Here is a 27,452-nt window from a genome sequence, read left to right as displayed (position 1 = left end):
AATGAGAGCAAGAATGCGAATTCAGACAATAAGATTCATTTCTATCTTTGCCTTCGCATTAATCTCTTGTCATTTTTTCTCAATGTATGTGTGTTACCAAACTTGTGTCTCCTCAGATCATCATGAATAAATGAAAATGTAAAGCTGTGCGCGAGCCCCGGGCTGTGTGTGTATAGGGGCTGTGGTCTGCTTGCCCTATATGGAAATCACTTTCACTTCATGCTTCATGTGCTCGGCCACATATATGAAAGTGGATCTCTGGCACCAGTCAGCACCGGGTCACTTCCTGGGATTGATTTGAGTGGGTCGGGCACTGAATGTTACTCTGTGTGGACAGACAAATAGTGGACAGCTGGCGCGTTTGCAGCGCGAGAGGCGGTGAACTACGTGAGTTTAGTGGCCAGTTTGAGGAAGAGCTGCTGTAATTGGTTTCTCAATGAAAGATCATCAGCTGCTCCCCGGAGGCTCGGCGGACTCTGGATCTGCGCTGCTCCATCAATCGTGCGCTTCTCGTCGTTGAACGACGGTCTCCACGACACACTCCGGCGGGCAGCACGCAGGAATCTGGGATCATTTTCCAACTGGGATTAGCTCGATTTCGTGTAAAGTTTGCACGCGGATTTTCAACATGAGTGACCTGGAGGACGACTTCGCCAAGATCCTGCTGCTCAAAGAGGAGAGGATACGGGACTTGGAGAGGCGGCTGGCGGATAGAGAGGACGAGATCCAGGAGCTGAAGAGGAAATTACACAAATGTCAGTCGGTTCTGCCCAGCGCGCAACTTATTGGACCGAGAACCCGCCGGGCGCAGGGAATCTCTGCCGAGCCGCAGACGCACCAGGACCTGTCAAGGCAGGCTTTTCGGAAATATGCCAAGTCTGACTGGTAAGATCACAATCTCTGACACGTCTCATGTTTTCCTACCGCGGAGCAAACGTTTCAGTCAGCTGTGATTTACAACTTCAACTTCCTGTGCCAACTCACACCTGAGTTTGCTGGCCGTTCCCCACATGTGCGCTTTCTGAACGCGAGCGTCATGAATGGAGGAGCAGTTTCATTCTTGGGGCCGATGACGCAGCTTCAGAAAAGGGCTTCTAATTGATCAGATCCATCACGGAGCTCCCACAGGAGCCGGCCGGGAGGAAGTGCGATGCATTATTGGCTTTTAGTAGCTGGACGCTGAGGACCCGGAGTGCATGTCTGAGGATATTTAATACTCCATTAGAACACGCGGTGTCTCGGCCATATGCTTCCTTCCTCACCTTCCTAATGCCACCATCAAAACCTAATGTCTGTTTCGTATATAGTACAAAAAGTTTAGTCTTCTCATTTTAATCAAATGACCACTTCTCAGTGTTTAAAAGAATAAGTCAAACTTTCAACTGTGATTCCTCATCGGCTTTATAGTTCATACTTTTATCATATCACGTGATCAATTAAGTCCAATGCGCATGCGTGAATAAGTGTAAACAGGAAGCCGCCACAAACTGATGAAAGTCAAAGGAAGAATCAAAGGAAGAACAAAATATTGTTTTATAGCTATTTAGAAGTTGTTGTGAAACACCAAACATGCCTTGAGGCTGATGCATCTAGTTTGGCGTTATATCTGTAATGGTTGTGTGAATCGCAAGGTGGCGCTGCACATTGTGATGATGAAAGCGAAACAGTCATTGAAATACACGCATATTCAGTGATTTATAAAACAGTTTCTGACCCCAGCTCTCACTCACAGTCAGTTCATTGCAAATGTATATATATATATATATATATATATATATATATATATATATATATATATATATATATATATATATATATAAATGATGATTGAGTGGAATTAGTTTGTGTTCAGTATTTTGGGGAAAAGCACAACAAAACACATACACATTTTATCAAGCAAAAAAAAGCAGGCATATTCAACTGGTAACAGCTTGTCACAGCTATTCTACTGTCTGTTGCCTGATGGATTCAGCAAAAACTTTGCAGACAGTCTATTATTTCTTGTTCCTCCCGGCCCTATAGTCTGGCTCATCTTTGTTATGAAAGATAAATTACATCCAGCTATCACGCACTTGGGCTTTTGCATCTCCCTTATTCTCTTAAAGTGCAGCAAATAAGCAGCGAAAGGACATTTATCCGATCTGATGTTCGACACTTGTGTGCTTCAACACCAAGAATGTTTGGCACTGATGTCAGATGAGGTGAAGAGACACACAAGCCGCTTACCCCATTAAGATGCAGCAGACAATGGGGTTGACGCTATTAAAATCCGGAGACATTTTCCAATCTCCCTTTGCATTAATAAACCCCAGACAGCGGGGAACTTCATTTGCACCCACTAATTGGTGTTCGGTGTACCTTCAGACACCACTGATCCCTGAGAGACAGCGAATTAAAATACAAATAAGGTTCTGGCAGAGGTCGTGACAGAAAAAGATCATATTTCGACACATGCTTCTTTTTGTATGAAGGCTTTTTTTGTGTTTGCCATCTGCCAACCTGACCGCAGCAGTGTCCGAGACTCGGTGACCCTCAGCCATTAGGACTCAGCTCCAGTCAGTGTCCCGCCCCGCTCATCGAATTACCGCACCATAGAGCAATGGATCTGGTTTCTATTGATCTGTATAGGAAAAGGGCTGAGCTGGATGGTTAGAGAGGTGAAATCTAAATCTCAGAGGTGCTTTGAAGGACAGTCATGTCCTTTTGACGATGAGAGCAGGAAATACTATGGTTTTCGATTGGATTAGTTTCCATCAACACGTTTTTGAAGGTAGCTTTGATGAAGTTATTGGAGTGATATTGACGAACATATCTGTTTTCATGGTTAGCTTCTTCCTAATAATCTTCATCGGACTGAGACCAGGACCTGGTAAATGTTGTTTACCTGGTGGGGTTGCTTGTCCGTTTGTGTAGTTAGTCACATAGAGCAACCATTTGTCTTGTTGTACTGGAATGATGTGGCTCCTTTTGGAAGGTTTGAAAACAAATTTGTGTATTTTTTAGACACTGAAAAATGAATCTGGAGCCCTGATACTTTTACTAGTTGAGCCGACTTCAACAGACATTTTTGAGCTTTTAATTTATATTACATATAATCAGTAGTTCAGATGAAGTTTTTATTAGCTTTATTTTATTAGCAGTGAAGTATTGCAAGTTTTGGTGCTGATATTTAAAGAGCTCCCTCATCCACAAAGCATAATTTTTTCAGATTTTATGGCTTCTAAAACTGGGAAATTTATTCTTCTGTTCGGTCTCTTTGCAAAATGAGAAAATTATCCAGAGGTAAAGAGGGTAATAGGATAATAACTGTTAATAATGATAAAAATCCTAGCATAAGGTGAGAGATAAAGCTTCTAGACGCATTATACTCCTTTGTGTAGAAGAATAAAGGAGACATACCCCATGGAAGAAAGTGCTGAATAACTGGTGACAAATCTAAGATAACAAAGACAAGAGACATCTCCAGTTTGTTGGAAAATATGTGAAGATTCCCTCTGTTATATAGTCTGTGTAATATTCTGCATTGAACAAATGGAAAGAAAATAATTTCTTTTTTGGCCATATAGTCTGAATTAACCACAGAACCTATTTTAATAATCATGATTTTAGATCATCCATGCGCGCTGTGTGTGCATTGAATAGAGCTTGATTTGTTATATTTTCAGAGATTCTTAAAAGAAAATCGTATTTCTCTTTTTTTTATGATTAAAACTTCTAATTGCTTTTAGGGTCCAGCTGTTATTGTTAATGATCAGACGCGGATTGCTTGGCTTTTTTTCTTTCCGGAACCACTTTGATGTTCCTGTATAGCACTGACATCCTTTAATTGAGCTGCTCTTGCTTCGGGCGTGAATGAATCTAGTTTTGTTTGACGTCAGTAATAGTGTTCTTGAGCCCGACGATCGTGCCTTAGTCAACCACCAGAGGGCAGCTGTGGTCTTTGATGAGCCTCTCACTCGCTCCGTTTCCAGTTATTACCATGGTTTTACTGGGAAATAGATGTTTGCATGATGAAAGAAAAGAAAAAAGGCTCCCATCCGCTTGGCTGCGCGCTGTTTTTGGCCCCCCTGCGTGCCCAGTCTTCTGACTCCCAGCATATAATTGCTGTTTTTAGCCTCAGTAACTCTCCTTCCTATCAGATTGTCCTTGGCAGTTTATCCTCCCCTGAATTTGTCCAGGGCACACAAGACCCAAACACTGTTCTCTGAGCTTTAGACGACTCATTGGAATAATGTGGAGGGACACCAGCGGCGCTCCGAGTCGACACACACAAGATTAGATTGGGAATGTGGATCAGCTGCACCATCGTGATCTTCAGCAGCTTTCACATTTTCTGCTACTGGTGTGTGACAGTCTGGAAGATTACCATGCAAAGCCTTTGGCACCTTTAGTAAATGCCCGTCTTTGTCATCTGCTGTGAAAAAATGAACTAGCTTGACGCAGATTCGGTGAACTGACGATATTGATCACAGCTTTACATAGAAAATAGGATCATATTGTAAACCGCCTGTCTGATGTGAGAGCTGCTGTAATGACCTGATGCAATGAAAACAAAGCTAAAGTGCAATCTAAAGCGTTGGAGCCTGTTTCCCAGCAACAAGTACATATCACTGGGGGCTCAAAGGAAATTTTGCAGCCACAATAATTGGAATACAAAAAGTTGTTTAAAGCTCTTTTAATTGAACTAAAATTCAAATACTGATTTTGTCCTATGATAATTCACCACATGAGAATAAGAGCTTAGTTTCAGCGTTTTTCATTTGTTTGGAGTTGGAACACAACGCATTCAGATTATTTAGAACCTGAAAACATGATCCATTTCAGCTAATATGATGTAGTTTTACAGTCTACTGGCTCCTATCTATAAGAACATAATCCATGTCTGGTATTGGAAATGTAATCCTTTGAATATGTAGCTGTCTAGCCAGTCAGCGGCATTGGCTTTTCTCAGGGTTGTGAGGCTCACAAGGGGGTGTGGGACTCAAACAGTGGTGTCAGACTCAAATATCTATTTATTGGACTGTCTATAAATGGCACTCACTTTAACTGGAAACAAATAAAGCAGAATGTGAGATCAATGTGGTTCAACATTGTCTCCTCATCTTAACACAAGAGACTCATGTTTTTTCATGCATCTGCTTTAGAGCCTTTCATTGGCTTCCCAATGGTTGCAGAAATAAAAATGACATTTATGTGCTCTGTTTACTAGAAAACACCCTGCCAAATGGTAAGTTCACCTGGTGGGGGCTTTATTAACATCTGTTATAGTGCTCTTTTGACTAGTATTGAGTTTGACCATAAAATGATTTTTGCCACCGACCTTTAATTTGATACAGTAAACTACAGTGTCATGGAGGAGAACATTTTGGGAATATCCTCCCGAGAATCCATTAATATGATAAAGTACTGACACAAGTTTATCTCTACTTGGACGCTATGATGCCACTGTTCAACTTCATTTTGAGGATAATATTGATATATCAAAGGAAGAATCCATTCGACGTGACGTGATTACAGATTATCAAGTCTGTTTGATCATAGAGTCTGATCCTGAATGTTTGAACCTACGTGTCATGTGACCTGTTGTTACCTGTTGAATAATACATTTAAATTAAGTTTTCATTCTTCGATCGACTCATCGTGATACTGTTCCACACACCGGTGGTAGAAATACCGCAATCTGTATTTTCTGAACCTTAATGATTTTTTTTTTTTTTTGAATGCATGATAACACGTTCTAACGCCTTTGTTGTGACGGGTCGACCCAACTCCCACGTTTTATAGACTGCATGTAAATACCGTTTTCACTCGGAGGTTCATTAAGTTTCCATCAAGTTCCTATTAAAGCTCCGGCGCGTCTCCAGCTCGCTCCCTGGCAGCCTCAGGGCTGAATGATGACATGCTTCCCCGATACCGTGATTTCTCCCTGACTCCATTGTTCACGGGAGCTGAACGTGCTTCTGTTTGGAGTGACAGACTTGCACTGTGGCGCAGATTCCTGTAGGCGCCCCCCTCGCCGTGCGCAGCTTGACGCACTCGGCGAAGACGCGTCTGCACTGTCGCACGCTGGGGAGAGAGCGAGAGCGAGAGCGAGCGAGGAGAGGAAACTTTGCCCGATTGTGGAGGGAATCACTTTCGCGGGATCTACCGAAGCATACCTTTGCGTCCAGGATTCCCTCCCCCTCCCCTCTCCCCACCCTCAGGAGAGACGCTGTTCATGCCCGCCAAAGTTTCCCAGCCGCGCGGCAAAGGCGAGAGGACGAGCATTCGACCGCTTTGGATAAACTTGTTGAGTGAAACATGGGAACCTTGCGCGACCTCCAGTACGCGCTGCAGGAGAAGATCGAGGAGCTCCGGCAGAGAGACGCGCTCATAGACGAGCTGGAGCTGGAGCTCGACCAGAAAGACGAGCTCATCCAGAGGCTACAGAACGAACTGGACAAGTACCGATCCGTCATCAAGCCGGCGACCCAGCAGGTCCACAAGCAGAATGAGATGCACGAACAGCAGCGGACCAAGAGGCAGGCGATCTCAGCCGAACCCACCGCCTTCGACATCCAGGATCTCAGCCATGTCACACTACCGTTCTACCCCAAAAGCCCACAGTAGGTGTCCAGACTCCGACATCGACTGCAGCTTTGTCTGTCCTCAAGTGTCGTGTCATTCACCATCATTCACATTTGAATGGTAGTAGCGATGAGCAGGTAGTTCACCTGTGGATCAGTGCGCAGCCCTTTATAGTGAAGCGACAGCTGACTCTTCAGTACTTATAATGAGTTCATTAGTATCAGTGACATCATTCATTCTTTTCGCGCAGAAAGTTATTTCCTGAGGAGTTTTTTTTTTTTTATTTCCAGAAAAAAGCTGGGTCTGTGTGGCACGCTGACCTCACCCTCAAAGTCCAAAAACACACCTGAATTATAACAAATAGCACTCCATAAATATATTAGTGGCAAATCAAATCAACTGCAGCAGAACACTTGCACAGTTATAACGTTTTTTCATGTGATAATGCGACATATCGTTAACACTTCAGGATAATAGTTTCAGCGGAGAGCCAAAAACTTTCCTCATCGGGGCGAGAAACATCTACACCATTCCAATTAGACTGCGAGATTAGTCCTGGGAATTGAAACCACACACTTGTTGTTATGAGATATAAAAAAAGAAATGTGTTCAAACTAACTGCATTAAGATGTGTTGTGAGGGATTCTCCGTCTAAGTGTATGGAAGCTGTGATTCTGTGAGCCTAAACAGACTCCCTGTGTTTACATTTGTGGAGATCCCTCCTCTCTGCAGCATCACACGTGTGCGGTGCTTTAATTTCACTCTCTGCTTACAGCGTGTCACCTTCCATGTGTGACTTGTTGAGAGTGGAGATGGTGAAAACAAATGGCTTCATGCCATGTAGTATTCATGCTTGTGCTAGAAGACAGAAAACAAACAAACAAACCAACAAAAAAAACTGTGGCAAATCACGTCAGGCGTGCCGGGTGTAAATGTCATTATTGGCGTCAACAAAGCGGCAAGGATTTCCGGGAATAAGATTACAGATGAAGGTGCTTATTTATTGGAGCAGTCAACAGGTCATTCGTCTTTGTTACACTTGTCAGAGCCATGTGGCTGAGTTAACAAACCCCCACACTTGTGTCCTGTTTTGCACTTGGTGCTGCAGAGCAGTATGGGCGATTTAAATAATTGATTATTGAGAGAATTAAACATCTAATTGGATAGCAGGAGACAAAATGACTTTCACTGCGCCTCGATCAGCTTGTTTTATGTTTGTGGTGACTTGGGAAGGGCTTTAGAGAAGTCAGCCCACAAAGCAATTCCATTTAAACTGCTCATTTAGTCCCATATTGAGACTCAGATGTTGTTGACCACCATTTACTTTCTCTGTATAATTCAATTCCTTTTTGATGGTCAATGATACTGTTATGGCAATGAGCGAAATGGGGTGAGGGTTAAAGGCGCTCTCATGCTCCTCTTACAAATGGAATTGTACCCACCCCTTTCAAATGTCACTGATCACTGCGTCCATGTGTTCTGTGCGTTTGGTGTTGCTGTTCAAAACACAACACATTGGAGGGGTCAAGAAGGATAAAGAAAGGCACTAAACAAGATCAGTCATGCCATCATCTTTCAGGGCTGTAGCAACAATATGTCCAAAGAAATATGGAAGACGACCAACTTAGACAAGTAGTATATCTGGACACCACCATGTTTGAAGAAGAATAAGGGTCCAAGTCCATGTATTTAAATACATAAAAAAAATATTTTAACGTGTGTAGTCTACAAGTATCTTGGCACACAAATGAGAAATTAAAGCTAAAGATGGATTCAGTGAAGACACGACTGACTCAGAATAATCTGGAACCAACCATTATGGATAAATTATAATTTGTAAAAATAAATGGGCCGAATGAATCGAATCTGTGTTTTAAAGGTCCTACCTTGCTCACTTGATGTTGACTCACTACTGTGGTGTGATTGGTCAGGGGTTGAGCCACTGCTCCTCGCTGTGCCATGACCGAAAATGATGTCATTGTGTTTCACGTGCAGTAGGAATGTGTCACCACTAGCTGCAAGTCTTTCATGACAGGGTTTTTTTTTTGTGGTCATTGGATGTAGATGGCGATCATATCATCATGTCCTTTGATGCGCAAAACACACATATACCTTTGTATCTTTGTCATTGGATGTCATTGGAACGCTTTCCCCAGCCTCTAACCCTAAACCTAACTGCCCAACTCAAACGGCTAACCTTAACCAGGACTATAAACAAACTTTAACCTGACTATGATGACCCAGTTATTTTGATGTCTTCATCCTGAAATTGAGGATGGGATTTGTGGCGTCCAGCCAAATGGTCCCCACAAAGGCATAAGGTCCTCACGAGATGGTGTTTGGTCAAAATTGGTCCCCCGTAAGTAAGGATTAAGCCAGCTATACACACACGCACACACATGCTTTCCTATCTAAGCCGTTCTCATGCGGTCCGTTTTTTTAGGAATGCACAACGACAGTTCTGCGAGCAATGGACTTCAGTCATTATGAGGTTCTTTTGGGATTTTTCTGCAAATAAATCGCTGAAACCCGTGATGTGTTATGTGCTATCCACTTCTTTCGAAGTTTCCACTTCGTTTTAATGTGTTTGATCACTGAAGATTTCATCTTTAAAAAGAGTTCATTTTTCTCATGCCATTGCAGCTGTGGCGGTGCCGGTGCACCACATTAGTTTATATGTGGTGGAAATCCTGCAATATTCAGAAAAATGTTTCCACTTTTAGGTTAAAAATGAACACATGCTCACACACCCCCAGACTCACCATCACTGCGATTTGACGTCTATAATGTTCAGTCAGTTGTGACCGTCATAAGTTTGATAAGGTGAAATTTTGTCTCTGAATACTTTTACAAAACGAGGTGGCTCCGAGCATCAACGGCTGAATTTAGAGCGTACAGTAGATAGCGGCCCATGAAATTATGTTCCAAGTTTGGTTTAGGTATATCTGAAACCTGTTTCCTGGTTAACTTATCAGCTTGAGAGGATGTAATTATTTCTGCTTGAGGTTGGTGCTCATGCTTGCACTTTAGAGCCCATTGTTTTCTTGGAAAAAAAAAAAAGCAGAACCAGAATTCAGGTGAAATAAGACTTCCTTGTCAAATTCCGGAGTACTCTCCAGAGCTACGAAAAATTTGACTTCAGCTTTGTGTGGTTTTAAGAAGTCTTGTGATGATACAAAAAATGTACTCCGTCTCTCAGCAGTAAAAAGCCTCTCGGAGACTTTGAATACTTCAAAGCCTTTTCAGCATGAGTCTCTCACTTTTTCTATTTTTTTACCTTGTGTCTGCCACACCGCGCCTTCATCCGGGAGAGAATTACATTATATTCTGAGGCTCCTTGTTCTTTTAAAGGAACTCCTCAGAATCCTCGCAGCATTTTTGGCCTCCTGCCACTGTATAGAAGGGTTGTTTATTATTATTTATTTCGATAATTAGGAGTCTGGGTAGCATCTTAAAATAGTTTGTTATCATACTTCAAATCGAAGGATCTGGTCACAAATCACTCACCTATTGTAAGCTGTCAAGTGTTGCAAATGTGTCACATATCTTAGAAAGACAAAATACACAAATCAACCCCTTTCTGTTCACTTAGCCCACAAGAAACTGGGCTTCAAAAGTCCTTGACCTGAAAAATGCTCTATTTATGTCATTAAAATTGTGAATAAATGAATAATTGCTTTGTTACTTAATGTTTTTGGGTTATTGTGATTGTCAGCGTTTATCTGACTGTAAGAGAATAAAATAAAATAAAAATTAATGATACATTTATAATACACGAAAAAAGGTTGACCAGATTTTAATCAAATTATCCAGAAATACTGACATAAACAAGCGGTCTCTCTGAGTGTTTTTCTGGTCATTGTTGAAGTAGACTTCTGACTGTATTGCTTAAAATATACTTCACATATTTAAAAGACATCCTGGGACAGAAGAGCAAAATCTCCTGACTTACTGGATCTTCATCCGTAAGAAAGCAGATTAGAAACTTTATGTGGCCTGTCTTTGTTCAAAGTTGCTTGAGAGGTAGCTAAAATCCAAATTACATTTGGTTCAATGGGCAGTGACCGCACTTAAGCTGTGTTGGAAAAGTGTTTGGCCGCTCACTGAAGACCACACAGCAAAATGAAGTACCTCCAGTTTGCCCCCCACCACTGTTCTCTCACTCCACCCAAACTTCTGCTGAACTAAAATGTTTGAGCTTTACTAACTTAGACGCACCAGCTTGCGCGTGCACTCAAGCCGACTGGGAAATAGCGAGGGCTTTCCATCTTTTTTTAACTTTTGAAGTGCAGCAATCACGCCTGTTAGATATGACTGAATGTTTATCCTTTTCGTAAATTCTCACTCACTTCATCTTCTTAACCAGGGCTTTTGTTGAGCATTCCTCAAACATCCATTACATTGCTTCTATATTCCCGCCGGTCGCTCCCACTTTGACGGCCTCCCGTCTCCTTTTTTCCCCTGCGAAACCAGCATATTTTCTCCTTTTAAGGAAAGCTGAACTTGCTTAGCCCCGAACCATCGTGAATGGATGGAGGCTTATATATCATCCTCACAAAAGAGAGGAAGGCTGATGTTTTTATAAGGGTCTGGTTGCTCAGTGTTGCTTTAAGAGAGCCAATGATAGGAGATCCCGTCACTAGTGACTAACCTCATGGGTGCTGTGCTCATAAACAGGCCAATGAAGAGGGTTTCCGATGAGTTTGGATTCTGCTCTTTTCTTTCACTTCCTTCCCAAGTTAAAAATAAATTGTCTTCAATTTGGGGTGTTTGACATACTAAAGAGTAGACTATTGTTCTCCCTTGAATTCTTTGGGAGCTTAAAAATGAAGTGCTCCCTTTCCCGTAAAGTACTTTTCCTTTCTTCATGTGGAACAAAAGTAAAACAAGTCAAATCGTTTTTCAAAATTGCGATTGCAGGGTTCTTGCCAACGCAGTGTAGAGGTCTTGACCGCCTGTATAGTTGGGTGTCTAGCAAGACTCGTAATGACAGTGCTACCTTGTTATCAGTCGGGCTGTGTATTGGCAGCAATCTGGAATCTAGGATATGTATAAAGGAGTGACTGTATGGCAAAGTATGGTAATGTATGTATTTGTGAACTAGAGCTATTATTTTAAGAAAAAAAATCCTGAAGCTAAATAAAACGTGTAAATGGTCTTATGAATTTTGCGAGTCTTGTGTCCAATGGGTCCATGTTAGCCGTTAGCCATAATGCTAAATCATTGTGGCACTTTAGAAGGTTTGTTGTGTTTCCGACTCGACTGTGACAAATCTCGCTAACAGTTAACCATCATCGTGGTTAGCCTAGCTTAGCTCATACTGATGTTCGAACCCAGGCTCGAACACTTGTGCGACCATGTATTTCCGAACTCTTGAATACAACTCAAAAATTATATTTTGAAAAAGTGTTGTAGCATGACGTTGACGGAAGTTGACAGATACGTTGACAGATAGAGAGAGCAATAGAGAAATAAGGGGATAATAATGGGAAGGTTTTGACATATAGTGAATTGGTGATATTTCAGACGAAATGCTGTTCAAGAGGCAACAGACCTCAGTCATCAGGAGGTTTCTTTCTGGATTTTTCCATTGAAAACATGCCGAAAACTACCACCATCTCCATGATGCATTACGTGTTACCTGCTTGTTTTGATGCTTCGCCTTTGTTTTAATACGTTTGATCATGTGAGATTTGATTATTTTTTTTGAAGACATGGCGGCTCTCATTTAAGCTGTAGTGGTGCGCCACAGTTGTTTTTCATGTGGCGGACACCTGGTGTATGATATATAATTAACACAAAACTGCATGGAAATAGAAAGAAGGTTTATTTTAAACAGCAGAATAATGTGTGATCAGGTGCTTATTAGGATCCATTTTATAAGTGATTTTGAACAAGACAAATTAATTGAGCAATTGGCATCACCTTGTAGCCCAAATTTAACGCATTTTTGTTTGTAAAACTGGCTCTTTGATTTCATTTGATGTCTTTTAATTCATTAATTTGTACGTTCGGTTGTGTTAAAAAAACAAAACCCAGTTAAGAGCATCTCTCTTAAATGAGTCAAAACCCTTGCATGTATTTCAAAACTCCCACCTGGACTGGAGCCCAGGTTAGTGTTCTGTCTCTTTAATTGTAGACACTGTCCGGCCCCCAGACCCCGTCTTCAGCTTGCCTGACTCAAGGGGAAATAAGGCCTGCCACATGTTCAACCTGTTTAAAGTCAAACCATGTGCAGGAAAAGGAAATGTTCCCGAAGCCCATGTGGACCTGTGAGCAGTTGGAACATGGCGAATACAGGAAGCACCTCCATCTTTTCTGTCAGGTCCCCCATGCAGTGAGTTTGACGAGCATGAAGCGAACTCTCTAACTAGGAAGTTCGGCCTCATCTTGACTTCCTTCTCTTATTGAGATTCCATCTGCTCTGTCTTCTGTTAAGTCAGTTTTTGACAGAGAGAAAAAGCAGAGCATCGAGAGGACGGTACAGTGTGTGGAAACTTCATGAGAGACACTGCATTTATCCACGACAAACTTACAATGATATTTCTCATGTTCCGGTTTCACCCTGTGTTTCACAGTAATTAAAAACAACAGCAATTGAGATTACAATCTTATTTTTTCAATCTGTCTTGCTAGTAAGGGAAAGACACAACTACCTTCACTACTAATAGGTTTTTATATCACACTGAACATCTTTAATTGTCTTTATCTTGGACTATTTTCTCCTCTGTTGCTTCACATAGATGCCCCTCTGTTTTGTTGATCGGGGTTGAAACAGCGTGTCCATTTTAGAGGCGTTTACTTTTCCTGTTTTTAAAATCTCTGCCCACTTCTTGGCAAGTAAATCCAAACAAGTGATAAATACCAGGCGCCGCTTGAAGTTTTGTTTGGATAGTTGGGTGGTTTGTGGGCTCAGCTCTGATGGTTCTCAGAGGATCTTCTGTCAGAGCGCTGACTCATAAATGCCTTCCACGTTATTTGTCCTTCTGGCTTTACATTCCTCTGATGATCAGCGGGAGCCTGGTACCTCTAAAATCCATTTCTAAAAAGGGCACAAAGGAAGAAGCGCGAGAAGACGCACGTTTGACTCCGTCAGCCAGGCGACAGCAGGGGGTTGGAGGGTTTTCTGCAAGATTTGCCTTGTACTATGAAGAGGACTCCTTGTTGGATTGACCCTGATACATATTATTAACCCCATTTACCAGCCTGACACTCCATCAGAAGCGACCTCTGAGAACTTTGCCAAACAAGTCAGACTTAATGGAGAAGAGACTGTTCAAGGAGCAGGCGACCACCAAACCCTCTGTGTAATTACCGCGCCCTGATTCATTCAGAAGCCTGGTGAATATTGATATATTGACAGAAAATGAACCGTTAAAAGAAAAGGCCCTTTTAATGGTTCATTGAAATCCAGTTGAATCCAGTTTAAACAGTTGACTGATCATAGTTTGCCTCAGAAATACTGCAGACAGGAAGTGATTACCAATATACTAAATATCCTCAAGACTGGCGTCAATATGAACTGCTGTCCTGCATTACGCGGTGACTTGATCTTCAAGCATGAGCCACTGTGAAGCGCATCAGGAGTTTGAATGTGTGTCTGTCGATCACCCATAGGAACTTCAATAATTCAGTTATATGTGGCTTCTTATATAATACTGCCATTTGCATTTGCATCTTTTTTCTGGTTGTTTTTCTCAGCCATCAACCAGTCTGATGGTCAACATGTGGTCCACATCCATCCAGATTTCTTCTCCTCTGACACCCTCTTCTGGGGAAAGCTGAATGGCAGAGACACAGTCAGCCACAGGGTTTGTTCCCTGCCAGTTATGCCCAGAACACCCAAGCATTCTCAACTGGCTCTCTAATGCGCTGTGATGCTTGTAACCGACTGGCAAATCAAGAACTCCCTTTTTTCTCTCACTCGTAAACAAGAGCCCATAGTATGTGACCTTCTGCACCTGGGGAAGGGTCTCTCCACTGAACCCATTCTCAGGTTTAGAGAAGCTGATTTTCTTCCTGACTGCGTCACTTTTAATGGTGACTCTTGGTTTGAGGATCTTACTGCATCCCACCATTTGCGAAAACCAGTGATGGGGTCCTCACTGAAGGCTCTCTCCATCCTGGCTGTGCCTAAACATTCTGTCCATAGTATCTGGTGCACAGGCTCAATTATGGCCATCTACAAATTTGCTCAGATTTTGACTCAGACTCTGTGGAAGGAACGTGTCCACTCTAATGTTCATGATTCTCCTTTCTACATTTCCCAGAGCAAGTCCCCCTCATTAACCAATCTTGATCATCCTCCATAGTCACACATATCCTCTTCACATCCTCCTTTATCACAGCCATCGACCTCATCGGTTGTCTCTTATTGATTTCCATGTGACCAAACCATCTGAGTCTAGCCTCCCTAGCTTTCCCCATGAGCCGTCCCTCTGATAATTCTAAATATGTCCTTTCTTCTCCCTCCCACTGAAAATATGAGCGTCTTCAACTCAACCATTTCAAACTCTGGTTCTCGTCTTGGCCCTATAGAGGTTCCTTTTACTCTCACAATCACCCCTGACAGTCAGCTCCTCCGTCTTTTCCTCGCCTCCCTTGTGCACAGACCATTACTTTGAGCGATAACTCTGAATACTTGCACTCATTCAATTTCACGACCCCTACTGTTTCTCCTGCATCACAAATGTATTCTATCTTGGCTATGTTGGCTCACCCCTCTTCTTTCCCACTCAAACATACCTCCACCTGTCCAGCTTTTCCTAAACCTCCTCATCTATTCTATTCTTTTTTTTGTTACAAATTTTGCGGCGACTCATGATCTCATGAATTAAAAACACTCTGAGAAGAACACACAAACGTGAGATTGTATTTCATCTTAGTCTGAGGAACACATGAGATCACTCAGCTTGAAAAGCAAAAAACAGCAAGCCTTTTAACAAATAAGTGTATGATGGTGATTTTGAATTGTTTCTTTAGTGAACTCCCAGTTTAATTGTAGTGATAGAGATGTTGTTTGGCAGCGTGAAGGATCTGACCCCCTTCTCAGACACACCTCTATACAGTCTGTCATTCAAAACAACTCGACAAAGTTCATCCTTGGTGGGAAGTGATTTATTGTTCCTCTAGTCTAGGCCTGGTCACCCTTCTGCATCTCCTGTTATCTGAATCTGCATTTCAGAAACAAACCGTTCTGATCAAAGCATGCGGCGTGTCCTCTGTAATTCAAATGAAGATTTGACTTAATGGGCTCTGATGCCATTTTCCTTTCAGCCTACCTGACAAAGGGCTCATTCATTAGCACCCTCAGCTGCACCTTGACGACTGCACGTTTACTTTATAGTTAATTAAACATTTCGGTCCACTTCGTCATGGTGCGTTAAGGAAAAAGGAAAATGCTCACCTGTGAAAGGCCCTCCATCCGTTCGGCTCCTGCTCTCAGCATTAAATGAAAACCGTCCAGATCCATTATAGCCAAGATATTGCCATTTGTTTTCATTCCACTGTCGCCCTTGACATGATTGTACGCTTCACGTTTGCATTTGCAAATTCATTCCATCTGTCAAGTGAGGCATTTTCTAAAAACCTAACTTTCTGATCTCGATCATAAGCACTGTGGTCGCATTAATGAATGATTCATTCAAGGATGCTATGCATCACAATTGCTTTTCTGTAGTCTTGGGCCTATTTCTGTTCCTGCTACCTTCCTGCTGCAGAGGATGCAGCACATATTCCCATGCCATGACAACAAGCACCTGGCTATTAAAATACAATTGTCAAGTCTTTTTAGACGTCCGTCCATTTTGTTCAACAGGTCCGATGTGAATGAAAGGAATAGGAGCTTTAACTTTTAGCTTTGCTCTTATCCGACTCCTTACGTACGCGGCTATTGATTTGAATCAATTTAAACACATTTTTTCTATCGTTGGAAAATAAATTCAAGGCCCTGGGACCCAATGGTATACAACTTTTATGTGGGCCGCAAAAAACGTACATATACAACAATACATACAGTTGATATGAAATTGGAAACTGCTTTAATGTGAATATTGCCAAAAAACCATGTTGAAAACAGGTAAGCTGGTGGAGATTGTTAAAGTCGTAAATCTGGAAAAGCACTGAGAACTGATAGAGGTGAAAGAATTTGCTTACAGATGGGGAAGCGGATGGTTGTGTGGACTAGCCCATAGGTATCAATCCGCTCCTCAAAGGGCCATGGTGGGGCAGGTTTTTGTTCCAGCTGATCAAGCTCGCACTGTTTAGCCAGTGGGTGCCAAACATGAAGCACCTGTCTGAATTGAGACACCTGACTGGTGAAAAGGAGTCCTCATGATTGGTTGGAACACACCCCCTCACTGGGGTCCTTTGTGGTACAGTTTGCCCACCCCTGTACTGGACTGTCTGCTTCATTACTTTGGAAGTGAAACACGGAGAAGGTTATTGCTAAAATTCACTTCAAATATTAAAGGTGACACTTATGTGAGGAACTATTGTTACAGCTTTAGTTCTGTCAAAGAATGGAATGTTTAGACTGTTGAGCAGTTTTGATCGGCCCGCAAATTGTTTAGTGTACAATATTTTGGTGACTTTAAACCACCACCAAAATTCTTTCCTAAGACGCAGTTATTTGTCACTTTTATGTTGTGGTTTTTGTTTACAAAATCCAAACCTTTTGCTGACCCTGGTCATGCCACTTCACATTAGGGCAGTGGTTCTTTACCTGGGTTCGATCGAACCCTAGGGGTTCGGTGAGTCGGTCTCAGGGGTTCGGTGGAGCCTCCGCCGCTGAGGTCCACCCCTCAGTCTAGTCTGCAGTTAGTGGGCACAGTCATTGAAAGCGTCCTGCTCTGTGATTTCCTACCGGTCTGCTGTGTTGGTTTTGTTATTTGAACAAAGTGATATTAATGCACAATTCATTTCGTGCACCAGTAAAAATTAAAGTAAAAATATTTTATTTTTTACTAAAGAAGGGTTCGGTGAATGAGCATATGAAACTGGTGGGGTTCGGTGCCTCCAACAAGGTTAAGAACCACTGCATTAGGGAAATCAACATCCTCTGCGAAAGGAGTAAAATGATCTCCCGAAAGCCACTCTCACTTTGACTGTGCAACCCTGAAGCCAAACTTGCATTTGATTATGGGACGTTTCCAAGAAAAACCTTGCTTAAAAAGCTACCAATGTTGATCAAATGTTCTCCTCTTTTAGGTCCAAGGATTTGATCAAAGAAGCCATCCTCGACAATGACTTCATGAAGAACTTGGAGCTGTCGCAGATCCAGGAAATCGTAGACTGCATGTACCCGGTAGAGTACGGCAAAGACAGCTGCATCATCAAGGAAGGAGATGTGGGCTCCCTGGTGTACGTCATGGAAGGTAAAACCACACACGCAGGAGTTTCATTGTTTTTCATTACAGTCCGAATGAAAAACTACAGGTGGGGAATGATGAAAGGGCAATATTGATGGCCTTCTGTGGAGAGTTGAACTAAAACTGTAGATCACAACACGCCGTATGACTCACTCACCCGTTGATGGTTCCGTTTGTGATCAAGGGCTTTATCTCTGCTTCTTTATGCGGTGCGTGAGGCCAGTAGGGACTGCTGCTTTAGCTGCTTTAGCACTGAGTGGACGTGTGAAGAAGCGCCATGACACCAAATCTGAGCCGATGTTTTAATTTCACTGAGGAAAAGGTTCCTACTAGAGAGATCTTTATCAACTTTAACAGGTCCTCGATATGCGGAATGGATTTTGATTCCTGGCTTATATGCCATGTCCATCCCTGTCATTATAGGGGTGTGTGGAAGAGCCTTTTAGACATGAAACCAGCCGTGACCTCCAGGGAAATGATTCCTGTCACTGTCTCTGTCACACAACCGATTGTTATGGGAATGTTGATATTCACATTGTCCTGCTTATTGCCGTAGCTGGAACAGATAAAGCATTGTTATCGCCTCTATCTTCCATGAAATGGTCAAATATTTTCTCTTGACACACAATTGCAATGGGGAAAAAAATCCATGCTGTAATGTTCCCTTTTTAAAAGCCACGTGGGATCCGGAAGAGCAATAAACATGGCTCTGGTGGAACGCTGTACAAACGTGACATTCAAAGGTTATTACTTTTTTCGAGCGAGAATGTCATTATTGATCGCAAGTTGTATATTTCCGACAGAGCAATTTTATCCAAATTACGTTAACTGTGGGTCTATACAATCAAACAGGGAACGCCAAGTACTTCAATTCATTTTAAGAAATAGGTGTTTGTTTTGGCGTCACTGGGGTGGAATTCACAAGTCATGTAGTGGGAGGACAGAAGGTGCATCACTTTAATTATTTTGATAGTTGGTGGCCATTTCTTCTCACTTAAAAGTCACACGCCATCTAACAAATGTGATTGTAAATGAAAATTAAGATGTCCGTACTTGTCTCACCTAATCATGTGAGCACACTTCACCTTGAGCTCATATTTGTACGTGAATGTGAGTCTTGAGAGGAAGGTATGTAGGCTACTCATACGTCAGGAGGAGGCGTCGAGGCTGCTCATACCGCTACTGCCCTGAAAGTCTCTCTCACTTTCATCTCATCTCATCTTGAGCTTATCACTTATCTGTTGCCAGTTCACGGGGTGAGCAGCTTCGTCTGTAATCCCTAGATCTCAGTATTTGTGTTCATTTGACTCTGGCGCCTCAAAAAAAGGGTTTGCTGGTGACACATGTGGCACAACTCTATTTCTGGCTATACTTCTATTCTACACCACGATTGCTGACTGAGCCCTTCCCTGTATCTGTCAAGTAAATTTCTGAGTGTCGAGGCCAGATACTGCAACACCAGATGGATGGTATCAGCCGATTGAATTGGTTTCATGAAATAAAATAACACTTTGATTATTACAAACTAGGGATACACTGAATTGAAAAAGAAAATTCTAAATACTTTACTGAATAGTGAATAATATAGAATACAGGGGTACCTCGGTTCTTGACCACAATTGGTCCAGACGGCCGTTCGAGAAGCGATTTGTTCGAAATCTGAATCGATTTTTCCCATTACAATGAATGGAAAAAGAAAGAATGCGTTCCAAGCCTTAAAATAGGCTTTTGTAGGAGTGAATGTAGAGTGTCTGCTGCAGGTGCGCTGTTCCTCTATGTGTGTGGCCGCTGCATGTGGGAGGGGTTGCCGAGTGAGTGACGTCTCTCCAGAAGGGAAGAGGTGCCCGGTGCGTGTCCAGCTCTGAATGTGCGCTTCTGTGCAGTTTGGCTGTGACAAAGTCATAAACCAAGTCACGCTCTGTCCCAGACTCGCCTCATCCCTGTCCCAGCTCCAGCCCACAACAAGACATCAAACCCTGGAGTGAGTGCTCCAGCCTCGGAGGTGTGGAGAGTGAGCACCTCCCCTGTGACACTCTACCACGGTCCAGTGCGGAGACAGGAAAGTTTTTACACCTCAATATGAAGAGAAAACCGTCAGTAAATGTAGCTAACGGGACACGTCTGCATACAGAGGCTGCGTTATACACAATAACAAAGCGCGCACGTTATGTTTTTAGCGGCTTTTTTCGGGGGCGTGTGAGTTCTGGATTTTTGTTCGAAATCAGAAGCAAAATCTTACATTTTTTGTTCGAACTGCGATTTGTTCGAAGTCTGGGACGTTCGAAAACCGAGGTACCACTGTATTTGATATCCAATGTGATTCTTTTTTTTAATATTGCATAAATAGTTGAGAAAAGATTTCTATACATGTCTATCAAAGAAAGTTAATTTATGTTTTTTGCTTTTAATATTTCATACTTTGCTTTTCAGAATATGAAAAATAAACAACCCCCCACCACCATTTTCCATTATATAATTGGCTATTAATTAAACAGTAGGCTCTAGATGAAAGATATGTGACACCATGGACAGCAAAGAAATGATCAAATAAAGGGGAAATGTGTGATCCTTGGGTTGGAAAGTAGAAATCATTTCGACTTGAATTGACCCGCTCCTGTTCTGTCAGCGAGCCGCCCAGTCTGTACCATCATCGCTGAAGGCACGTACATAAAAAAACATTTATTATTTATTCATCCACGGAATGTTTGTTGCATACCCACAGCATTACCAACCTATCTGTTCTTTCCAGAGCCAGTAGGGACATACATTTTTGGAACAGTCATTGTGAGGACAGTTCTTGGTTTGGTGGCCTTCTGGTCAACTTTATGCGGATGAGATCATCATTTTGAGCTTGGCACCATAGTGGAACTCCTCGTTCAGAAGCTCTCTTCACTGAATTACATTGGCTGACACTCGCTGTATATCACGCCTTATGTTGCTACATGTGGAATGAAAAAGGCACAGAAGGCAGAATGTGCTTCAATTGAAAACCTACTTTGCCACTGAAGGCTCACTTTGGTGTCAGCAGAGGATGCTAAAGTTCACTTCCCAATGTCAATATATTGGGGGTGACATTCCCCTTCCCTGTTCCAAGTAACAGGGAAGGGGAATGTCACCCCCTAGAACTGTGCCACAAAGCAAGTGTCTTGATTTATGGTCATTGGTTACGAGTTTTGGATCATGACAAGGCAGCACAAACATGACCGACCAAAACTGTCGGTGTCCATTCTGAGATGGGGTGGGAAGCTTGGTCATTCAGGAGGGATTTCAAGTTGAATCACTGCTCCTCTGTATCAAGAGGTCGCCTCCCTTGTGAGGTGAACCAGGACTCGCTGTGGGATTACATCTCACAGTTGACTGGGGAACTCATCACTATTCCCCAAAGAGAGCAAGGGGAGGTTTATGGAGTGAATGTTACCACGTACTGGATACTCCATTGATGTCTCCATGAATTGGACAGTAAACTATTACGATATATATATACTATATATACTCACATTGAAACCTACTCCGCTGAGCTGAAATACTATTCATCAGGTGTAGCTTTTTATGCTTTTTATCCTGCCAAGAATAAGAACTGTGCTTACCCCCAAAACTCCTTCTGAACCTTGAGCACCGTGAACATGTTACATCTGCTTTTAACTGCACACGAGTCACATCTTATGGTCGTGGGTGAATTCTTATCTTCGCCCTCAGACGGAGGCCGCGAGAAGATTATTGTATCAGGGGTGACTAGTTATGCTTAGTCACCAATGAGCAAGTGTCACACCGACATGATGAATGGCTTCTCTTGAGAGCGACGGACAAGAAGAAAAGAAAGATACGAATCTGTAAGAGAAATAATTGTTGAGGGGCTTTGTGATTTCCTCTAAGGCGATGAATGAGGGAAGAGCTGCCGCGTAATTGGAATTAGGTTTCAATCCAAGAGCGGTCATATGCTGTTAATGCCGTGTTTTTTTTTCAATTAGTTTATGTATTCATGTCCTTTGGGAGAGCTTAAATTATTTGTCTTTGGTTAACAGTAGTAGCTCCTTCATTTTCTCGCCTCCAACTTCGCCTCTGTTGGCGATTCCCTTTTCTGTGGTTTGTTTTCGAACTTGTTTTGCATGTGAACAAATGTTACATTTGGAAGCCGGAGGGGGCGAGGAAGGGTCCTGGGGAAACGTCACAGTCTGCTGGTGTTTTAATTCATGTTGACACGAGGAGGCAGAGCCATGTCACAAACCTTCGGGAGCTTGAGGTTGCATGAAAGAGAAGACTTGTTAGACTTGGCAGGCTGATCATTAACATGTGACATTGACGGGGAGTTTTGCAAGTCATTGTGAGTCGTCACTATGACGATAAACATTTAAGATACAGCTCTAGCCCGGCTGTTTTATGAATCAAAAAGCTCCTTTATTTATTTGAAGGAAAGACAATAGCACAAAGCTCACAGCAGTCTGTAGACCTTAAAGAAAACCTCAGGTCAGATTGTGTTATTAGCTTTTGTTATAGATGCACCTGGCCTTTCAAATTCCAACAAACCAGCTGCTTCTGAAACAAAAATGGACCCTGGCGGTCTGCATCAATATTCAGACGGATTATGTCCCTAGCACAATAAAACAATTGCAACACAGACAAAAGCTGTTTCTGCAGCGACCACATCCATCACAGGTTCGACAGTACAGGTGGCTAATGATGGCAATACCTCGTTTCACATCCAATTACTATCAAGTATTTCATTTCAAGGATCCTGTTATGATCATTTTCAGCTGTATTTATTTTTATGGCGCTTTGATGGTGGAGCCGTGTGGGATTTATGTGACGATTATTTGTGTCCTGTTTACTTCTTCATCTCCTCTGAACTCAGGCGATGACTCTTCTTATAATTCTGGAAAAATTAGTTATTAGATCATAGTAGAAATCTGTGTTCTGTTCTTATAAAAAATTACATTTAAAATGATGACTCAATGTGATCTGTTTTTAGAGAGGATTCTTTGTCATCGTCGTCTTGAAAAGGCTCCTCGGGTTTGTCGATCTGAACGTCGTCTTCTGCAGATGATGCAGTCGTGTTGGCTCTTGTAACTGGACCGGCTTACAGTCAAGAACCTAGCAGAGGGTTCCAGTCAGGAGCCACATTGATGCTTCCTTTGTTTCTGGGCAGCTGGGAGGAGGCCCCTGGGAACACTCTTGGTCTTGGTCTTGGTCTTCCCCCGCAAGAACGAGAGGGTTTTTTGCTGGAAGGAAGTCGGGACTTCTTTTTTTAATCTCTAGAGAAAACCAACAAGTAGAGCACTATTGACAACAACATTAGATACTTATTTTGGACAAAAAATCATTTCATTTGTGAGAAAGAAAACATAACATAAAAACATTTTCTTTTCTTTTTTGTTAGTTTATTTGCATAACATGAACTTATTCTTAAAGTTACTGAAAGTAGAGAGTGGCCAGCTAGTGACCATCCGAGCCATAACTGTGCGTGGGTACTTTTGTCCTGTCTTTTAGCTTGTCAGGTAATTGTTGACCAGAGGAGTGCATGTGTTGGAACACAACATAGATAGCCGTCAGGTCACAGGGCTCTGACAGGGAGGGCAGCACCTAGTCAGATCTCTTCAGTGCTGACAGATAGAGACAAACAACTGTGGAACACTCTGACCTCAGATCATCACGTATTGGGGTCTGAAGTGGGAAGTTCACAGGCACAGGCGGAGACAAAGATGGAGCCCTAGATTTAATGAACCATCGTCGGTGCACCTTCGAAAAACGGAGTTTTCGAAGGTTAGATGGCAGTGAATTGAGGAGAGCCACAAGTTTTCTCAGTCAACTAAACCAACAGCCTGTGTTAGAGACTGCTCCCAAGCTCTCTTCTATGAATCATGTAAAAAGAAGCAGCCCCTTTTTTTGGCTCATTCTCGCTCACTTATCTATAATAAATTATTGATCGTGTATTAATAAATGATCTGAACCGTTTAATGTTAGAATCCCACCACAGAGGGAGATTTGTTACTTAATGATGAGCAACAGCATTGGGCTGAATGTAACACAACCATTGGTCTTCTTTCTTTTCACTGTCACCTGGTAAAATGACAATTTACCCAACTCATTTTTATTGTTTTGAATTTTTCTTCAGAATATTTTACTAATTTTTTGCTTGATCTTTTCCAGTCTCCATCATGGGTACAAGTTTTCTGCAAGGCTTCATTCAAAATTAAATAGTTTTTGTGGTCGCTTTTTTTCGGCTGCGGTTTTATGATACTCAGCTTCACTTTGTTTCCCTGTGCATAAGTTAATAAATGGTCTTTACTTACCATTGGAACCATTCCCTGAACTGTCTATGTGTATGTTTAAGAATAAATTATATAAATATTTAAAAATAGACATTTTGATGCAAATAACTTCAGAAGTTTGTATTTTTTAAGCAAATATTACACATATTTCACTAAATATCCTCTTTGCATAATATGTTTGCGAAAATATGTATGAGTATAACTTCCAAAAAGTCTTTTGCAGATGATTTAGGAGGAAATAAATCCAGGGTCTGGGAGTGTGCGTCCTTATGACTTTGAATAATGCAGAAATTAACTTTGGGGAGAACTAGCTGTCTGACCTCATTGTCTCTTTTACTACAGGTACAGAGTGTGCTGCGAGAAAATGCACACAGACGGAGAGACTGTGCTAATGGGACAGTATGAGTCATGTCAACCTCCAAATGTTTGACAGTTTGCTCGAGAGGCTGTGATATTCAATGGCACAGGATTATGAAATATCTTCACCCCAATATATTCTTTTCAGCAATTAGAGTAAATATTTTGGAGCCTGGAATTGTCTTAAATGTTCAGCTGTGACGTGAACCGCGGGTAGTTTGGAGGCGGTTCCCTCCTTTATTTTCCAGCTGCTTTTGCGCAGGTGTACAGCTGAATATCAATGAATAGCAATGTTTACCCACTGCGACCTGATCCTCTCCTGGCCACATCAGGGGGATGTATTGGACCCTCTCTCGGCGTTATGATATTACTTTAAAGCGCTCAGTTGGACACCAGTGTGGGCACAAGTGTGCGACTTTGATTTGTTTGTATGGATGTTTAATCAAATCTAAACAGTGGAAATGAGCGGCGCAGGTGTTTGTTGACACTTCATTCTACGGCATCTTTTATCATGCGATAATTCCCTTTAGCGTTTACTCTGCACCTTATCGAGTCTGACACCTTGTACGGAAGGCTGTGAGTAGAAACATGATCTGAAAACTGAAATTGTCAAATTTATTACATTAACCTACTTGTGCAAAGCTGCTGTAACATTACGACTGATGAGAGTGGAAGGGAAAGGTCCTGTGCTGTTGTGCCTCTCAGTGAATTCATAGTAGGAGGTACAAATGGGTAAGTGTCTGGGTGAACTTTGACAACAGCCAAGAAGTCATGGCTCTATGAGTGGGTCAGAATAATTGGCTGCTTCTGCACTGCTGGGACGGCTGACCACCAATGAATCCAATGAAGAATAGTGGGCAGCGAACGTGGGACTTGAATGCATGAAGTGAGCGACGCTGAACCAGCTCTCTCAGAGTGCATGCTTCTCACGCTGTGATAGGTTTTCACTGAGATTGTTCTTTCTTCCAGGGCAACTTCAGCATCCTAAATGTGACATTTTAATAACATTTAACCTTCCATGAATTTCTTTCTTCCCCTCGCAGGAGTCTCATTTTCCCTGACAGGTGCATCACACCGCGAAACTTGATGTCACTGAGAAGACACACAGGGCCAATGACAGATTTTCGCACTTGAATGTGTTTTTTGATTCTAGTGATCCTATAGATCCTGGTGAAGAGATGTAGTGCTTACTCTGGAACAGAGAGTGGGCTTTATGTTGGTTGAGCTGCAGGCAGACTTTAAGCTGTGGGGGCGCCTAAATGTCTGATCGCTAGTGCCTGTATAATGCCCTACTTCTATTGTCATCAGACTGGTTTCCTTAAAAAAAGTATTTCCGCCCGGTACTTTTGCCAAATATGATTGAAAATCGCACATTCTCAACCCTTGTGCAGCCGTAGCTCTGGCCTCCATATGTATTTACCGGCGTAATCTTGCGGTTACTGTTTGAATGAATTATCATTATGATTGCTTAAAGGTGTGAAAGTTTAGGAAACCATCACAGATACACAGCTGATACTACTGGATGCTTGTCTTGACCATGCTTACTACCAACTAAACATTTAGTAAGGTGAAAGAATCATTATACTAATATTTTGAAAATATATATTTTAATTAATCAGGGTCAGTCAAGTAAAACAGCTGCCCAGGAGACAGGAAAAAAAGTTATTTTACAAGTTTTTTACAGAGCAGTCGATGACCTGGTGTGTCGGGAGGGGAGGGGCTGGGGGCGGGTTCATGTGCTGGTGGCAGGGCTTTGGGTGCTCCGTTTCTAAATCCTAGCTAAAAGCCTGGTAGCACGTGGTGTGAGACTGTTGCAAATAATATTGCCTGCGTGGTTTATTTGCAACCACATCCCTGTGAATCAAATCTTAAAGGTCTTGTCATAATCCAGAAGTCTTCTTCGTATTCTGTTTGAAAAATTGACAAAAACATTTAATACCTTTTTTTTGGCATTTCAAATGTTGATGGCGATTTGCTCGAACTCACTCACACAGTATTGGTGAGAATGACCTCCTATTACCGTTCATAAAACAGTGTAAAAAGAGAGTATAAAGAGAATAGTCTTGGCACCTATATGTTTGATCACGCTACAATAACATTAGATGAAGTTATCAATACATATTTTGGGATACAAATGTGACAACATTTTCAGTGTGCCCATTGCTGGGCTCATGTTGATGTACAACCATCACTCACTGCTACTGAAAATGTAGAGGCACATTCTAACCACAGTATGAGGATGTGAATTGATCTGCTTGGCTCTCTCTTCGTCGATTGATGGCAACAAACTAAGAAGCCATTTATCTGATGCCATGATGCAGCAGCTCTTCATGCAATTATCCATTGTGTACACTTGATCTGATTAGCAGTAGTCATAGTGAAGGAAAGCACTGCTCTCAATAAACTCCAGAAACACTGCCTTGGAAATGGGGCGTCTGCATTCCCTGACAGTCACAGAGGCTCCACACGTTCTGAGCAGCACACGTACGAACCGTCTCCTGTTTCTGCTTCGCTGTAATCGTCGGCGTCTCTTCTCGCCACTAATCTGCTGATCATCGTAATTATTCTGATTTATTCGCATTTTTTATGAACAGAAGTGAGAATGCATTTAGTTGCAGAAACGTGAGCTGACAAACCCGGCGTAGCACATTGTTGCCTGGCAACTTAACTAATGCATGATATAAATTGTTGCTTCAAAGTCAGCGAGGGAAAAGCTCCGGAGTGACTTTGGATGGATGACATTGTCTGTGCGCTGCTGATCTGGCAAGCGCTACCATGACAGCGCCACACAAAAGCCAATTTTAGGTTAATAGTATATCACAACCAGCTCTTGAAAATGCATGGCATTGAACCCCATTTCAACCACTTCAGAAAATCACATGACACACACCTT

At 42.2% G+C, this 27,452-nt stretch overlaps 1 protein-coding gene across 2 annotated transcripts in view; it reads left to right on the top strand.

Annotated features, from left to right (window-relative positions):
• The first annotated feature begins 241 nt into the window (after positions 1–241).
• The window catches only part of LOC128765090 (cGMP-dependent protein kinase 1), a 113,733-nt gene continuing 86,522 nt past the window's right edge, over positions 242–27,452 (top strand). The window contains exons 1-2 of one of the 2 annotated variants that reach the window (XM_053875523.1): positions 242–885; positions 17,776–17,942. In XM_053875523.1, the coding sequence (XP_053731498.1) occupies positions 629–885; positions 17,776–17,942 (424 nt within the window). In that variant the 5' untranslated portion in view covers positions 242–628. Of the gene's footprint in view, positions 886–6,218; positions 6,606–17,775; positions 17,943–27,452 lie in introns of those variants that run through there. The other variant, XM_053875522.1, reaches the window with a different exon arrangement.

This window comes from Synchiropus splendidus, chromosome 9, assembly GCF_027744825.2.
Source record: "Synchiropus splendidus isolate RoL2022-P1 chromosome 9, RoL_Sspl_1.0, whole genome shotgun sequence".
NCBI lineage: Eukaryota > Metazoa > Chordata > Actinopteri > Syngnathiformes > Callionymidae > Synchiropus > Synchiropus splendidus.
The sequence above is the reverse complement of the archived record's forward strand: the minus strand, read 5'-3'. Positions and strand labels throughout refer to the sequence as shown.